The sequence below is a fragment of the Pituophis catenifer genome, unplaced genomic scaffold (genome assembly GCF_029215685.1).
Source record: "Pituophis catenifer annectens isolate HBS135680 unplaced genomic scaffold, rPitCat1.0.hap2 SCAF_2, whole genome shotgun sequence".
In the NCBI taxonomy this organism is placed as follows: Eukaryota; Metazoa; Chordata; class Lepidosauria; order Squamata; family Colubridae; genus Pituophis; species Pituophis catenifer.
In genome coordinates this window covers 119,808,771-119,827,986 of record NW_027256882.1, presented here as the reverse complement: position 1 = coordinate 119,827,986, position 19,216 = coordinate 119,808,771, and the positions used below count along the sequence as shown (strand labels likewise).

At 33.5% G+C, this 19,216-nt stretch overlaps 1 protein-coding gene across 2 annotated transcripts in view; it reads right to left on the bottom strand.

Annotated features, from left to right (window-relative positions):
• Positions 1-3,650: 3,650 nt before the first annotated feature.
• The window catches only part of GABRB2 (gamma-aminobutyric acid type A receptor subunit beta2), a 121,871-nt gene continuing 106,305 nt past the window's right edge, over positions 3,651-19,216 (bottom strand). Inside the window, exons 9-10 of one of the 2 annotated variants that reach the window (XM_070934274.1) lie at positions 15,635-15,745; positions 3,651-3,998 (exon numbers count right to left, since the gene is read on the bottom strand). In XM_070934274.1, coding sequence (XP_070790375.1) covers positions 3,651-3,998; positions 15,635-15,745 — 459 coding nt within the window. The remainder of the gene's footprint in view (positions 3,999-15,634; positions 15,746-19,216) is intronic. The other variant, XM_070934275.1, reaches the window with a different exon arrangement.

Sequence of the window (19,216 nt, the reverse complement as noted above, 5' to 3'; positions counted from 1 at the left end):
TTCTGTTCCAGGAAGACACAGCTATCTTATATGAATCCCACGTAAGTTCAATTGAATCGATTAAAGGATAAAGCTGAATAAATGACAGCTATATAATTGTAAAATAATTATATGAGGGAAAAAAAGGTGGAGAGGTATTTCTTGAACTGATGATGAAAATAATTCAGTCCCCTTTCAGCTGGAAAATACATGAATAGCTCTCTCCCGTTCATTGTCCTCTCTTAAAAAAAGTTCTAAAACTGAATGCAAAAGTATTGAGTGAAGAAGATAATCCAGTTCCTTACAATAAGCTTACTCTTTTGAAGTTTCTGTGTGCATATCTAAATAAATATCTGAACAATAAAAAGTTATGATCTACTCAATCTCTTTTAAACATGAAGGAAATGCAACCCAAACTATAATTTAGGAAATATTTTGATGATCAAGATTTGCAATTTGCATGGTACTTGTGGTTTACTTGATCCTTGTGTTTGACAACATTTGGCACAGCTTTCTCTGTTGCAGAAGAAAGTACAAAGCACTGAGGGAAAACTACCTATGAAGAAACTGCCGGCCCACTCTCATTTGGCACTTATACATAGAAGGCTCCTAGATATGTTTAATAGTATCCTGTTGGACATATTGGCCATCTCCAAAATAATGTAGTAGCTCTATGGTTCACATCATGGTAATCAATATGCTGACTTTACAATATCTCAATTAAACACTTCCCAATTATGTGTAAGTTGCTTTCATATTTTCCAAAAAGAACTCTTAATTCAATCAACAACTTGATACATGTCTTCATAGTATGATGGCAGGCATTATGACTTACTGTAGCTTCAAATTAACATCAAAAAAGGTAAGATATGAATATGATGTTGATTTTGATATAATATGACCATATTCTTTCCATTCAAATAATGCTGTTTAACCCAGATGAGCATAGAAGCAGAAATTGCTCTGAGAATTCAAACCTAACTTTTTAGCTTCCCTTTTCAATATCATCCAAAAATGAAATGACCGGATCAAGCGTTGCGGGGAGACGGTCGGGGAATTTGCGGGCTCCGCAAAAACCCGGACTGACGAACCGTTGCCAAGGGGGTCTTCGGACCGGAACCATCCTGTAGGGATGGGGGTGAAGGAGAGGCACCTCAGAAGACCAAGAGGAACAGGCAAATTCTTCGATGGTCAGAGGTAGTTCTCTACGACTTGGTGGCGGGGGCGGCAGCCATTGCGGCTGTCACGAAGCTGGGGCAACCGGACTAAGTATGGAGCAGGAGCGGTGATTTGATCGGAGCTTTTGGAACTAGGTAAGTGTTAACCAACTCATAATAAGGGAAAAATTCTTTTTTTAAACCTGGAACCCCCAGAGAGAAAACGGCGGCTAATAAGCATGGGGGGAAGAAAAGAAGACATTGGAATGTATTTTTAAAGAGATAAAAAAAAAAAAGAACCCGAATAGAAAATTTACTTTCAAACAAAATGATTTGGAAAATAACTTGGAAATTTTTTAAATGAAAGAAATTACCCCAAGATTGAGTAAAAGATCGGAAAGGAATAATTAGATCCTTTTTCTCTCCTCTTTCTTGTGAACTTTGAGGAAAATAAAAAGAGAATGAATAATGGATAATAAGCCTTGTAACAGAAGTACTTTATAACCAAAGGCAAGAAGAGAAAAAGAAAGGAAAAGAGTGGTTTAAATTTGGACTGAACTACAAAATTGACTTGGTATTCTCAAAGCCAAAAAGAAAAAGAGAAACTAGTTAAGATTGTTAACATACTGAAACATGTTTTGGAAAATTGTGAACTTTACAGATAATAGCCGTGAGAACTTTTGGGGAGGATCCCTTTGTTTGGAAGTGGCTTGACTTTGGGGAAAAAAAAAGAATACTACTGAAATTTTAAAATTGGAACAATATCAACTTAAAAGGGATAAAATGGCACAGGAAATTAAAGAAATGATTAAAGCGATGTACCTGTCATGGAAAATGGAAATAAGAGAAATAACTACAATGATACACAGGGAATCAAAATCTGAGGACATAAAAAATGGGAAAGAACATGGACAAGCTGACGAGGAAACAAAGATGGAGAAGCAACATACAGAGGCTGAAGAAAAAGAAGATAAAGAAAATGAGACCAAATGTGAAAATGTATTTGAATATGTGGATAATAATAATAAAAAAGAGGTTTTTAAAGATTACATTGGGATTAACAATGAAAGTAATAGGGAGGATAGAAAGAGACAAACATGGAAAGAAGAGTGGAATAGAAAGGACATAAAGAATTTAAATGATTACACTGGGATTTACAATGAAAAAACACAAAAGAGAGAAAGAGGAAATATAGGGCACAAAAGAAGAATGCAGAACTTTTATATACAGAATGACAATATTGGGTTAAACAGCGGGTTAAAAAAAAGAGAAAAGGGAGAGGGAACAAAGGGCAACATAGGGCAAAATAGGAGAGATCAGGATTTTAAAGTGCAGGAAAGAAGGGGAAAGAAAAAGGTAAAAATAAAATTGAAAAGGGAGAAAAGGAAAAGGAAATGAAAGAGGAATTAGAAGTATACATTTAGAATTGAAATGTGAATTGTAGCAAGTAATAATGGTAAAGTATATTATGGTGAAAACGAAATGTACAAATAATTGGAATATTGTTACTTATATTTTTGAAATCTAGATAATGATGAGTTTTGTTTTTTTTTCATTTTTTGAGAAATATGAATAAGCTTAAAATGTAATAATGGTAATACTGTTAATGGTTTAGCGTGGTGTGTATTAAAATGATTAAGTGAGGATTTGAAACAATACAAAGAAGAAATAGTCTTTAATGATATATTGTGATGAAAGTAGAAATGATTAAGATGTGGTTTGGAGGAATATATGGGGAAATTATGTGATGTATGAAAATGGAACTAATTGGAACAGCTGTTTATATTTGTTTTTTTTCTTTTTCATTAAATGTTTGAATATATAAATAGAAAAGATACTTACAGAAGCAACTGATTATATTAAAATATTGGACTGTGTTACTTAAGAAAATGTAAGTTATAAAATAAGTGGGCTCACTATTCTTGTAAAAATTGAACAATTGTAACACCATAAAATTAATTACTTTGATGATAGATTGGGATTTAATATAGAATAGAAAGGAAATAGGAATTTGGTTAAAATTAGAGATGAAAATGAAGGGTAAAATTGGTAAAAAATAGATGAAAATGAACACTATGGCAAAAAGGAAATATAGAAATGGTAATCTTAGTTGTAAAAATTAAAAATTGTTTAAATTTGTTAACCAAAAACTTTTTAAATTTTAAATTTTTTAAAGAAAAACTTTTTTACAAAAAAACAAAAACAAAAAAACAAAAAACAAAAAGAAAACAAAAATGAAATGACCAAGTTTCAGGTCTGTCTCCAAACATCAAATGCAATTATATATCTTTAAAAGCCAGGTTGTATATATTTGTACTGTAACTTGATAGGCTTCACAGTTGTGCAAAAGAAATCCAAACATTACTGAACAGGTTATAGAGTGGGCCAGCAAATAAGGTGTTTTAAAATAACTTGTCCTGAATAGATTTTGTTCTCCCTAAGTCCCACATTTGGCTGTACAATCAATTTTGAAGAGAAATCCAGTTCTTGATATTTGTGTGGCTTTCTTTGTTTTTAGTTCACATAGTAAAGCCAATAGACAATATTGAAGAAAGAAAAAACCACCGGGAAGAATATGCGTGACCATCGATCTATGGCATTTACATCAGTCAAGTCAGGGATAGTAATTTTCAACTGAGAAGCACGTCTCCTTAACCGGCTTTTCTTTTGGGCCACGTGCCGTTCCAGAGCATTACGGCCAAAGCTGTGTCTTGGTAAACCAGCCTTCCGATACTGGATACTTGAGGTATCATAGGCCAGCATCGTGCTTCTAGGGTCCCCAAGCCCTATAACAGCTTCAGAGGCAGCCATCTCGTTTTTAATTTCAAGCGTGCTCAACAAAATGTTCTCATGTGGATCCATCTGGAAAACAGAAGAAATTGTCTTAATGTGTGAAATCAGCTATCAAACTCCAGCAATTATTAAAAGACTGGATCTAAGCCATTAAACACTCAGTGCTGATCAAAAGAGAAGCATACACAGCAGGGCTATGCGGTGCTTCAGATTTGAAGTCCACTAATGCTTTGGTGCATTAAACATATCCGTTTCTATCTCCTTAAAATAGCTATATCCTTTCTTGAGACAGCAGAATTGCCATGCAATTCCAGAGAAATATGTGCTCCGTTTAAGCAGTTTTAGACAAGACAAAATGTGTGTCTCATAATTTCCAAAGTTCCCTTTTGCTTTCAAATCTGAAACACTGCATAGTCAGAATACGGACACAGGCTGGTAAATTATCTTTTTATAGCTCAGACAAATAGATTATATGACACATTTCAGTAGCTTTATCTGGTTACTGAATCTCAGAAGTTTGTAGTTTTGCCATTGTGAGCTAATATTTGTTGGCCTAATCATTTAGTTCTGAACATCTTAACAGTATTTTTAATGAGCTCAAGAATAATGTAGCATGAGATAGTGCAGGTATTCACCTACTTTCCTCAAGACATTTGTTATATTTGTTCTGTTGTTTGTATGCAGGGCTAACTCCATTGAAAATAATTTTAAACATGCAATTGGGTGGGTGGGGGCTTACAATGCTCACTTTGGTATAAAGATAATTAATTTTTCATTGTCAGAGAAACTCTTTTAAGTTTACACTGGTACTATCAAGGTTTATTACTGAGGATATCACTGAGAAGAAAATTAAAAAAAAAATCAATCCTGGATCATCTTATTAATGCAATGACTAGGCACAGCATTTAGTTGTAATTCAAAAGCCAAACTAACCAGGCATTCACTTTATAGTAAAATCATATTGAAAATTAATATTATTTTTCAAGTATTTTTAATTAAGAGAAAAACTAGTTTGATGTAATGGTTAAGGTATCAGGCTAGGAATTAGGAGATCATGAGTTCTGATCCTGCCTTAGGCACAAAGGCCAGCTGGGTGACCAGTCACTTTCCCTCAACCCTAGAAAGGGGGAAATGGCAAACCACTTCTAAAAAACCTTGCCAAGAAAACTGTAGAGACTTGTCCAGTCAGTCTCTGAGAATCAGATATGAATAACAGGGGGAAAAAAAGTGAGGCCAAGATTATCAATATTTCTAATCTCATGTTTTTGCAAATGCTATTCTCAGCTATTCAGAAGTAAATATGGGTTACTCTTTCATTGTCTGTGAGTTATTGATTAAAAATAGCAGCAATCTTTATCCATGCTAGGAAAAAGTGCATTCCTTAGTATGTAATCATTTGATTTTGAGTTATCGGAGCTTTAAATGTATTTTTCGAGTTAAGTTTATATTAAATCTAATATTGATACACTGCATATCAGTTTAGAAAACTATGTTGTATTTGAAAACAAAAGAACTTTAGAAAGATTTTATAATATTTGCAAGTCATTTTAAGAGATATCAAACTGACTCACATGGCATGCAACATTTTGGTGAGAATGGAGCAGTTCAATCCAATTTTCTCAAAACTATGGCATGCATTGCCTCTTAATTGGCTTGTTTTTTTAATACCTCAATATTAAGAAAGAAAATGAAAATAGTCAAAATTTTTGAAGGACTGCCTTTCTCCAATGGTCTTTACCAGTCAAATCAAGTCTGGCAGAAGGGATATGCTCCAAGTCCTGTCTTTCAGCTAACGTCATCTTGTGGGACCCGATGCATACCCTCTGGGATAGCCCATGACAACTCTTACTGCTGACCTTTCAGGAAGTCCTTAAGGTTGTTTTCCCAGGCATGGGGGTCTGGAGATTTGGCAAACACATGTGATGTGCTGATTGATTGGTTTCCTTGTTTGTCATTTTAAGTTTCTAATACTGATTCGTTATCTTGTTATTATTTAGTATTATTTTAACTTATAAAAACGTACAAGCCCAGAGTTATATTTGTGAGATGGGCAGTCATATAAATCAGTTAAAACAAATAATTTAATAATTGTGGACAAAATACTGCTACTCCAGTAATTGGCTCTAGGAACCCTGGTGATCCAACCATGCTGAGTGGCTCCACATATCTAAACAGTCACACACATCTCAATTAGATATGCATCACAATGACAATGCTATGTATCACCAGTGCTTTGTTTTTAAAAGGGAGTATGTTGGGAAGACACATGGATGAAGGGACGTATGCTTGAAAAAATATTCTGATCCATATTCCTGGCAACCTGAAAACTTGAGATCTGCAAGCAATTGGTTTGGTAATAGATGAGTATGTCAACCTGCCTACTGCCGTAGGAGACAGTGGCATAATTGCTTTATATCAGGGTCCACAAAACACATAAACGTTGCATCAGTCTCTCAGAAATATTCAAACAAACAGTACTATGTATTGTGAATTTTACAGACAATGTTTCATGCATTTGCAGAAATGTGTACATTATTATTATTGGGTTAAATATGATATTGTCAATTATTAAATTGAATTTGATAATTCTAGTCAGAATGTCTGGGACTGTTCTTTTATCATTTCATATGAAACAAACATATTGAGAACCAAGCATATCATGTCTGCATTCCCTTAAGAAAGTATATGCATAAGCATAGCCAAGTCATTTTTCAAGACATTACCACTTCATCCTTGAAACCAAAAGTCAGCTAGCCACTCCCCAAACAGGTAAATGGGTGGGGATGATAATATTTACACAGTACAGACAAATGTGCCCAGTATTTCCATGTGAATTTCATGGAACTAAACACTGAAGAATTCACCATTTGCCAAATGGTAAATTATTTAAAGTTTAAGTCACTATACTGAAACAGTTTAAAAAGAAAAAGTTAACTCTGGGGTACAGTGTGAAACAAATAACATTTTCATTGATATCAGAAATCATAAAAGAGGAGCATTGGTTAATTCGGGGAAGAGTGGTTAGGTTGTATGGAGTGAATCATACAAGCAGGGTGGGCAAGCTTTCTGAAAGTTTATTTTTTATTTTTTAATTTCCAGTCAATGTCCAAATCTTTAACCAATCTTCAGCCTTCTTTAAATCTCATAGTAAAACATATATATATATATATATTTCATATGGCCAGCTCTGAAGTTTTGTATGGCTGCTACAGAGATGCAATTTCAGCTAAAACAGTATGAAGCCGGCATATGGTTAAATAATTTAGAAGAAAAATATTTTTTCCGAATATGTCATTTTGTATGATTCATATTTTATTTTTGTAATCAATTTTCTGCAATCAAACACTTCTCAGTTGATACTAGTATTTGAGAAGGCTGGAGGCATCTACGTCTCTTCTAAAAACACACTGGAAATCATTTACTAGCAGAACATTAGTAATGGATGAACTTCCACAGGAAGATAGAGGTTTTGTATTTTTTTTATAAACATTAAGCAGATATCAGTTTCCCAAAATAGGAAGTAAATTCGATTGATGAAAAGCAAATTGAACCAATTTTTGAAGTTGATCTGTGTTTTTGATTAGGAAAGTAATGGTGAGTTTCAGAACAACAGAACAGGTTCACCCATTTCTAATGGAAATGTATGCTTGTAACAAAAGAAAAGCTTACAATACAACAGTGAAAAACATTTATTCTGCAGGCGCTTTTCATCCAGAAGGATCCCAAAGCGTTTTACAGACTTTAGAAAGCAACATCACTTCACCAAGTGCAGTCATCTGAGGCAAAAATGTGGGAGCTATCTAACATTGCAAACAGTACAGTGTAGTTCAATATAGGAATGAAGAATGCATTATCAGTTAGAACTAGGTGGTGATTGGGTAAATGATGTGGAGATGATTCAAAAGAATGAACACCCTTTGCAATTCAACCAAAGTTGGACAAGATCTTGGCATGAAGATGCCAGGTCACAAATAATGTGCCATTGGGTCTGCAATAAATTCAAGCCCTCAGTTTTACATCCCTAAGGATAAAACCATTAAGAAAACAATAAAATATACCTTTGTTGAATACATTTCTGGACAATGATATGTGCCAATTATTCTTCTGTCCTGTAAGTTAATAAAATCAAAACCAGTTTCCTTAGAAAAAATCAGCTGTTAGTTTTCATTAAAAAATAATGCACTATAGGCTATTATTGTAAACTACGCACACTAATTAAAAGCACAGGGCAGTGTGAGCCAACAAGCAGCAGAAGTACTGTAGGTCCTTGTTTTAGAAATGCTGTTGTTGTCTTAGCCCTGACACTGTGGACAACATGTATTTGTAATGGAAGTAAATATAAGTGAGTGTATATATGCATGTATACACATGCACACATATATATCCAAACTTGTAGGCATTGAAACTAGCCCAACCCTCTCCCCTCAACATATGAATTGAAATGACGTGAAAATAACATTAAGAAGACTCTTAAGAATTATACAGCAATAAGATACAGACTTTAGATGTAGCATAGGATAATTCCATAGGAAGAAAGCTGAAAAGATAAAAATGGATGAATGGGAAAAACAAAAATATGAAAATATAAAATGAATTCTATATTAATACTCAAATTAGTAGTCATGGAAGCATCTTATAATCACCTAAATAAATAGCACAAGTGGAATTTACAGATAGACCAAAAATCAATTATACAGTACCCTGAGATACTGCTGATTTTTTTTTCTTTCTATACTTACTTGGAAAGGCAATTCCAATCAGTTCCTAGAAACTCCAAAATGATGGCTATCTAAAGGAGTTGCATGTAACATTTTAATATATCAATGAGATGAGATCTAATATCTGAAACTATGTTCATTTATAACAAAGGGAAGTAATTATTTTTCTCTGGGAGGAATTTTACATAGACTATTATTTTCTGCCTGGCTGAAATTTCTGCACTGTTCACTTTCTTCTTTAATACCAAATATGCATTGCATAACTAGCATGCTAAGACATGTGAGTTGTAGCATTTTGTTGCTTACAAAACATAGCCTGAAAAATCAAACCATTCACAAAATTTCATCCTGATGAAGGGAACAATAACACATGTGGGAGATATATGCAATTATTTAAATTGTCTATCCCCTAATTCAAAGTAATAGAGGCCTTAACTCCAAGTTGTTATAGAGTATAATTGAAGGTAGTAGGTAGTTGTAAAGTACTATGTAGCTCAAGGTGTGGGTATCTAAAACATTATCTATTATAGGGAATGTAAGCCAAAGGTCTCTAGTCACTGAAAAATATAGCCAAAGGACCCCTACATTCTCTGTAGGAGTTCTCCTGTGTAATGTCTTGCCCTCTGAGACCTTCTGGCCTTGCAGAAGCTGGCAAAGATCTTTCTGCTCTAGAAGACCCAGGTACCTGAATTATTATAATTAAATGGAGTTTTAGAATAATATTATATAATACCATTTTAATTATTATATTTATATGTATTCTATCATTTGCATTATTTCTTGCCTTTTACACAGCAAAATGAAGCAGCTTTCTAAATAAAATAAATACACAAATAAATTCTCCTTTCCTACCTTTAAAAAAAAATCTTCCTGAATGCCATTTTTTAAAAAAGATTTTAAACTTATTTACTAAATACTATTTTGTTTGTCTTGCCTTTCTGAACTGAATGGCAACTAGAGACAATTAGAACCAAAATAATTTTTGTATTCCTTTTTTTTTTTAAATCAGCTCAACTCCCATAAAATAATTTATTGCAATATCCTTTTACGCATTACTTTACAGATTTCTGGCCTATCTTTTACATAATTAAAATACATTTTGAAATAAAACTTAAAAATTTAAAGTCCAATTGCATCCTGATTAATTATTCTGTCAGGAAATTTCTCCTTAGTTTTAGATTGCTTCTCTCATTGATTAGTTTCCATCCATTGCTTCTTGTTCTACCTTCAGGTGCTTTGGAGAATAGCTTGACTCCTTCTTCTTTATGGCCACCCCTGAGATATTGGAACACTGCTATCATGTCATCCTAGTTCTTCTTTTCATTAAAATTGATCTTCCCCTTCCCTTCTCTTTCCTCTCCCATTCCCTTATCATCAAATATATACCAAATTGATCAGAGGAGATAGGATTGTCATAAATACCATAATAGGCATCTATTACAAACCAAAATAAAGAAACAAAATGTGTCCCATCATCATAATGCAAGCCCTGGCTGTTTGTGCTCATGTCCTCACTTCAGAACCAAGTATATAGGTCACAGGGTATGTGTTGAAATTTTTGCCACCTTCCTGCCCCCCCCCCATGTCCTGTGCACTACTTATTAACATGATACATAACAATGCCTTTTTCACTGTGTTTTTTCTGCTTAAATAATACTTTCTTAGGGTAACTATTTTTTTATTTGATTTATTAAAACTGCTCAACTCAACAACAATTTGGCAGCTTACAATATGTCCGATATGTCCGGTATGTTAAAACTCTATTAAAAACACATGACTGTTGGACCTAAAATAGCACTTCCCAACATGCAAAAAAAAAAAAAAAAAAGACTTGACAGGGCTTTCACAGAATCCTGAGCCTAGTTCTGGGAACAGAGTCAAGTCTTAAGAGACTTCTGGAATCCCAGGAGAGTGGGAGCCACTTATATCTCCAGACAGATGCTATTCCAGAGGGTAGGACAATTTTTAGAATAATTCCCATTGGAAATATATTTATGTTCTTCTTAATAGACATAATCAAAACAGCTTGGAGTGCAGCCATGCAAGTTCAATGACTGTTCTAGTCTCCTAACATTTGAATTGCTGTTCATGTTTAATTGTATCTGACTTGGCTTAGCCCTAACAACTAAACTGACTACAGTTCCATAAGATGAGGAGCTACACACACACACACACACACACACACACACACACACACACGCACGCACACACACACATGCACGCACGCACACGCACATACAAACCCTGGAAGGTCTGTGCAAAAAATTTTCTTGAAGGTATTGGATAAATTGGGTCCCGTAAGCAATCTTTCAGAAAGGCAATTGTACCATCTGATTCATTTCAGAGATCCTTCTTTAGATCACTATGCTACAATTCTATGAGAACAAATGCTAGACTGGTTAAAAATGAGGCGATCAAGTGTAGAAAGAGTTAAACGGCTACTTAGATATGGATCCTGAAATTTGACCGTAGCTGAGAGATAGAAGACATTATCAACTTTACTTCCAAAGAGCCTGAAGCTCTAAATAGAACATTTCCTGAACCTTTGAATTGGGAAGACTTTTAAAATTATTTTGAATTTGAAACATCATGTTTTCAACATGAGCCCTACTCTTATTTTAAGCATTTGGGGAGTGTAAAATTCTCAGAATAGCAACATTTTACACTTGAAGCAGCTGTTTCCCACTCAAAACAGGCTGTTTTGAACTCAACGTTTTGATCCATAGCATTTGTGCACCAGTATTTTGTACGTAAATATAGACTAAAAAAAGAATCCTAAGAGATAAAATATGTTGCCTGAGGAGAGTACTGCTGTGGCAAGAAGTATTTTATCTCCAAATGTACCTGAAGATAAACTTTCTGATGATGTAAAAGGAATGTTATATCTTAGACGCTGTATGTGAATGTCCTAGGACAGTGTTTCTCAACCTTAGCAAACTTTAAGAGAAGTGGATTTTAACTCCCACAATTTCCTGGCCAGCCATATTGGCTGAGGAATTCTGGGAATTGAAGTCCACCCCTCTTAAAAGTTGCTGAGGATGAGAAACTCTGTCCTAGGGCAAAGTGAAGATGGAATTCTGGAATCATTCTGATACATAAAGTGTCTTACACAGACTTTTTTGGTGATGTCACCAGGATTTCTGTTGCAGAAATATGGCGAAGCTACCATCTATATTTTCTGGAATAGTCTACAGTTTGCTATTGTCTTTATCACCTCATATTACAGTCTTATCATATTCTTACATAAGGCTAAGGGAAAATAGCAAACAATTGTATTCAGGAAACTGACGGTTCAGAGCAAATTCTTATATAACAGTGAGATATAATGATCAATAATGTTTTTAGATTGGTTTTTTTGCAGTATTAAGACTGCAGATTTAGTGTGAGTATCATGGAACAAATAAAATTCATTTATTGAATAATATATTTAAATCTACAACTAATCTTAACTTCAAGTAGACCAATTTTTATATGATGAAAAATTCAACTTTTTCTTGGGAATTTATCTTTCTTTTTTGGGGGGGGAAGAATGTTTGAAATAGAAGGAATTCTGTTCTGGGTAAAAAACAAATGCCAATTAAGAATTGATGTGTGTTGTGCTGATGCTGTATGAGACAACCAATGAAATGCAGTTCAACACAATGCAAGTATTGAACTAGAACTGCATAATATCATGGTTCATTTCCACCCTAAGCTGGATAAAGTACTGAAATATTGGGGGGAAATTGATATTTTTTAGTCTAACCTTCCTCATATTTTTTATGAACAAACGTTTGAGAAAGGTGTGCTGTATACATTCTCTTCAGTTGCCACAGATAAGATGGACCAGAAACAATCTACTGGTTCTATCAATTGAAACAATAACTAAGGAACAGATTACCAAAGGGGGGGGGGATATTACTAAGCCTTTTGTGTATTTTCCTCTGTGAAGCAGCAGTCTGCTCCCTTTCCTGCATTAAAATTCCCAGTTATTGAGAGTTTTCTCTTCTTTAAAATCCTTAGAACAAGCAGTTGCCATTGGAATCCCAGGAGGAATTTTTTTTTCTTAATCCTTTCCCCCTTTCTATTATTTCTAATCAAAAGGAATTTCAGAAAAAAAAGGAGAAAAATGGTCTTGAGACTCTGTCAATTTGTCTAAAGCAGGATAAGTCTTCAAAACCAGAATAAGATGAGGCTAAATTTGATGCAGCAGAAGCAAGCAAAAGAAAAACTGGAGTTGGAAAGTGGGCTGAATCCAGCTGCAGAGGGGGAAAAATCCATATTTTTCATAATACAGTATAACATTATTTGAAAGACAAATTCACAGCAGCTCAGAATTCAGCTGAGTATTCCATTCTTAACCACTTTGTCCTCCCGTCCTGGAAGTATTAACCTCTATTAAGGTTTTTCCTTTCTTATTATCCTTTCCAAACTGATGAAATACTGAAAAGAAATTATGTAAAGCCATCTAAGATACTATCTGTCTGTATGTGTCCGCCCCCAAGCATAATAATCCTCTAAAAATGAAGAGAACTGGACCAAAATTGGCATATAGGAAAAGAAAGATCAACCTTTAAAATAGTGCTACTCTGGTTGGGGACTATCAACCTTGTGAAGTAGTCCAGACAAGAAACCCGCCCAGCAGAATTATTTTTATTGTAAAGTTACATTAAAATAATTTTGCAAGTACATTTCTCCCTCATTTTCTTTACAGCAGAGGGAGAAAGGGAAGTCCCTTCTGTAATGTTTGCCATGTCTACATTCTTGTTGTGGGCTAAACTGTTGCTTATCTAGCCATTCCCCTAGTGGAGATCTTCCCCTTGTCTCCCAAAGGTCATTTCTACAAACTGTTATATAAACTGGGTGTGGAATTTTTTTAAAAAAAGAAATATATTCCCCACTCCATCCCTAAGGTAGAGGCTGTTGCGCAGTGACTCAGAATATTTCTAATTCTTCCATTTGAAATCCCATGCTTTCTTTCTTGCTGGTTACATAATCCTGACCTGTTCTTAAGAAGTTGGACAGAATTTCATGATTCTTTCTATGAAAGATTCTCATTGTCTTTCCTTATTTTGTTTATTGATTTATACACATCTTTATGTCCTCCGGATTCTCACAATAAAACACAGTCAACAAGATAAAACATATCATTTGGCCTCCTATCTAAAAGTAATCCTTCCCTGGTGTTATAGTTTTTAATTATGTTGCACCCCTTGTCCCAAAGGTTTGGAAAAGTTAGTCTTATTGCTTTCTAAAATGATTGCAGGAATGTGGCTGTCCTAATCTTAGTTGAGAGAGAGCAGGTTATTGCAAGTAATTTTCATCTGTACCTCTATTCTGAGTGGTCATTTATCTTATTTTATAAAGGGGAATCCTCTAATTTGAAATCAAATTAAATGTAATATTTAAGCTCATGAGAAAATAAGGAAAGAACAAAATACTTGAATTTGCCCATCAACATAATATCTAAACAGCATACTCAACAGATCTAGAGTCTGTGGTCATACTTTCTATAATGAGTTACGCCACATATTTATTTCAGTCAGAGATTGTTTCTATGTCTGCACAAATGTTATGGGAATCTTTGCATCCTTCCCCCCACCTTTTTTTTTTATATATATATATTTCTTGATAGAGTTACCCAAAATGGTGTCTTCTTATTCTACCTTCTCTAAATCTTTTGGTGAATCTATTTGTTTCCCAAGTGCATCCAGAAAATAAAAAAGGGCAGTTATGTATCATATCTAAAATAATTGTAAAATGATTTAGATAAAATTCTTTTATCTCTAAACTATACAGCAGCTCATAGATAAGAGATGGGAGTTATAAGTGAGTCTGGCTTGCAAGTGAACAGCTTTAAAATAGTTTCAGGTAACAAATTAAACAATGATGAAATTTTGCAACACATATATGTATGTATGTATGCATGTATGTATGTATACATGTATAAAATCTAATGGAAGAAATGAACACTATCTGCCACAGATTTCTATAGTGTTTTCATCTATTATTGCTTAACAAATTCTTTCATTAGCATCTGTGTATTGTTTTTTCCTAGTCTAGTACATATTTGATCATTACAATTTTAAACATGCTAGTAGCAAGATTATGGCAGGTTTACTAAATTATTTAGAGAAATAATAAGGAAAACATATTGGTGCTCCCCAAACAGAAAATGGGGTGAAGTTGTGCATCTCATAGGCCCCAAAGAAGCTATCCATGAAAAAAAGCAAAGCTAAGACATTATTGTTATAAAATTATACACCTTATGTGGAGAATGAAGAGAAAAATGTTCACCAAACAAAGCAGAGTAATTTGCAATGTAATCTGAAGCAAAGCAAATTTAAGATGATAGAGTATAAGAATATGAATTAAGATTCCATGAACATGTTAAGTATAAATACATTAAAAATGTAAAAAAACTCACATAACAACAATAGGAATGGGTGAACAAAGCTAAAATTCAATATGATGCGAAATAGTTTATACTAAACAATTACTTTAAAACACACATACATAAACACAAACAATATGGCTTAAATAAATTTAAGACAAACATAAATACATCTCTAAAAGGGACTTTTCAATCATCTGATAGTTGATGACAAAAAAAGAGTTAAAATGAAGACATTTTTCCTACTGAAAGATTGAAATAAGATCATTCTGATTCTATTCTACAACCTTAGTTAACTCTTCTGTAATTATTAAACAAAAGAAGGATATAATTGAACAGAAAAAATAGCACAGAAGGCTAAATCAACATGGCTTTAAAATGAAGTCGGCTGAATCAATTAATAAACTTTGGCATAGCAATATATAATTTGTTAATTGTTCTTTGGCTGTAAAAGTTACAATATAATACATAATGAGAATGTAATGGATACTTTATCTGGGTTTTAGTAAAGCATGCCATATACAGTATTATACAATATCTTATGGTTAGAAGGCCAACATAAGATGTCTTGGACAGTTAATACAATCAAATGGATCAAAAACTGGCTATCTAACCGTTTTAAGAGGGTAATCGTAAGTGGCAGTCCATCTAGTTGGGGAGAGATTTCCAGTGGGATCCAGGGATCGCAATTCGGTCCCATTTTGTTTTATATCTTTATAAAAGATCTGGAAGACAAAGTAGAGAATACGCTAAATAAATTTTTTAGATTTGACTACTTAGGGAATGGTGAGCAAAACTAGAACTAACATAGTAGCTGTAAATTAATTACGGTAACTCTAAATGTCTCTGAAATTGGATGATAGATTTTACATTCCATTATTTCTAAACATAGAGACAGAAGAAGGTAACAGAACATAAGAAACTCAACAGAAGGAAAAAGAAGGCGACCTTGCTACATAGATCTGTGTCCTCCATCAAATATATTTATGCTAATAGTACAGATCACATGACAAAATAGAAGAGGCTACACAATCTCACATGAAGCCTGATTATAAGTACTAAATATATAAAGAGCTTGGGAAAAATGAAAACAAAGAACGTGAAAGTCAAGTACAGGAGATTCAAAACCAAATCTGGAGGAATAAGTTCCATTAAAGCCAATGGTAAAACATGCTGAAATATTGAAGTGGCAGTTCTTAACATAAAAAACCCCTCTGGCAAATACTTAATATAATAGTCTTCAAACTATTTTTCCAAGTTATTTCCGTGCAGGGGTTAGCACAGAAAAATGGCACACTTAGAACAAAACAAAATGGAAATTCATAAAAAAACATGAAAGGAGATTTTCCACATGAAGACACTGGAAATTCAAAGTGTACATTATAATTTAATTCAGTAGATCAATGTATACATTTTGGGGGGTAAATTTATTGTGTTTTCAGAACTGAATTAAGAGTTTTAATTGAAACAAACACAAAACTGCATATTATTACACAGAAATTGTACAACAAATAAGAGCAGAATGTGAAGTAAAATAAACTTTTCTGCACTTGCCAACTTTTACAATGCTATATTATGTTATACTATTGATTTTATAGTAATTTCTTTGATTATTGTGAGACATCCAGAATTATTTTAATTTTATTTGGCATTCTTGGATTGTTTTCCAGTATTTCCTTTTTTCTTAATATAGTTCTTTTAATATCAACAGATTTGATATCACTAATTTTAAAAGAGAATTTCTCATTAGAAATCCATCCTATGTGTAAGACTCCAATTTTACTTTCCTATTTTTACATTTTAGGACTGAAAACAAAGTTTGTTAAATTGTGTGATTCTAGTCCTTAAATGTCATGAACCAACAAATGTTCCCTTTGTGCAAGGCAATGCTTAATATAATGTTCTGCGTGCTAGCTCATTGTCCTATAAACTAAAAAAAAGAAACCCCTATTATAACTATGCAAAACTTTGGATTTTAAGAGAAGTCTAGGAGTACTTATATACTATCTGTTAGGAACTCTTAAAGCAGTTATATCTTTTCCTAGGAAATAAGCTGCTTTTGGTGTCCTTGGTGCTCCCTGAGATTGGTTATTTATTTGTTTGCAAACATCTTATTACCCAGCTAGGTAATAGTAGTGTGAGTGAATGGGGAGTTCGGTGGAGACAGAAAACAGTACTCTAATTAAGAAACTGGCAAGGAGAAAACTACACTCCTCCAAAATCAGCAGGGCAAGCTACTGCATAAAAATAGGTAACTTCACAATAATTTGCCTTGATGATGCTATAGTTAGATAATTAAATGTCTGCAAGCAAACAACCAAGCTGAGAGAGCACCAAGAATTTCACAATTCAACCCTGAGATATTGCCTTCTATTGAAAGATCTTCTAGTCTTAGGAGTTCCCAATAGGTCCTAGATGTATGCCCATGCATGCTGCAAAGCACTTTTTCTCTGTGGAACTGAAGTACTTCATTTCTTCAGTTGCTGCTTCAGTTTATTAGATTATCTCATATACCTTAGAAGACACTTCAGCTATTTTTAATGGTTTTCCTTTCATTCAAATGGTAGCATTCTCCCAACTGTCCAGTCCACAGAAAATAAAAAAAAGAAAACTGTATTCTACACAAACACCACCATTTTGATGTTAGGAAGATCTGCTCTCGAGATTAAGTTTGAAAATATCTTTCCTTTGGTAAAGTCTGCTGCAATCACCATATAGACCTGATCTCAGAATTTACACATTCATCTGCAAAATTCTGGTTTAGATGTTTAAATTTATAATCCTGCAGATTTGGCCAACATATGAATACCAAATCAATTAGGTTGTTTTAGAACACTTTTGTGGCTCCTTGAGATGAGATATCCCTCCAAGATAATTTGAAAGAAACTTAAATTATTGTAAGACTTTATGAGAACTTCGGGAACTACTGAACAGTTCGGAAAGGGATGGACCTTCTGAATGCTTTTCCTTTGTTGAAGTTTTGTTTCACTGCATACCTGGATGGGATGATGATGGTTGCGGGCAGTAATGGAATGACTAAAATTTAGGGCTGTGCATGATCTGGAAATGCATCAGATGCATCAAATGCAAGATCAGAACTCTTTTTCTAAACCCCCCAAAATGTTTAAGAGTCTCATTAATCTCTACAGAGGAAGATTTTTGAGGATATTTGCAAATAAAAATAGTTACTATCCCTAGAGGATATATTTACTTATCAAGTAATACTTCTGAATCTACCTTTGTGAAATTTGACATGATTTCTTGTCACAGTGCAAATCTATAACATTATTTTTATAAACATTGCCCCTCAAGAGAGAACATTAATTAACGCATTCTACAAAAAATATTTAGAATTCAGTTTAGAGATGTAAAGCTTATATCAACAGGTACTTTGTACTTTGGATTACAAAAGGAGGAACTCAGAAATTAAATATTCATCTATACTACTTTTAGATTTTTTTACTTTTTTCTAAACATTTATAAATAATAAATATAGAGTTTATCTCTATGTAAAAACTCTATAATAATATAGATATTTTTTAATTAAACTCAAACTTCTTTCTTCCTTTTTTTAATTTATATAGTCATCCATCTTACAAAAGCAATTCTGGGTAGCACATAACAATGAGATAAAACAACAATGTAAAAAACCACAGATATGTAAAAATCCATATTAATAAATATCATAAAAAATCAAATATATGAACTCTAGGTCATGTGAAGGATAACAATGGCCACCACAACAATAGAGGCATCTCAGCAAGTCTCCAGTGCCCTGGGAGTCCCAGGCCTGATAACATAATCAGTTTTGAGGGCCTTAATAATCTAATTTTGAGACAAAGGAGGTTTCTTAAGGCAGGTGCCATTTAGAGAAGGCATGTGTACTAGGACCCACCAAACTTAGGTCCCGAGATGATGGGACCCTCTCTGCTAGATCTAATGGGGACAAGCTGATAAGAGTGGGGAGAGGTAGTCCCTCAGATATAGATCTTTTTTTTTTATACTTCTTTTATTAGAGCAATTACTAATTGTGATATTGAATAATAATTGCACAACATCAGTAATTATCTTTTTATTCATCAATATCATTTTTTAAAACAAAAATATACATTTGTTCTAAGTAAACTAAAAAGATTATAAGAAAACTAAGTAATAATAATAGTTTCATGTTTAATGAATAAAAGATAATAATAATA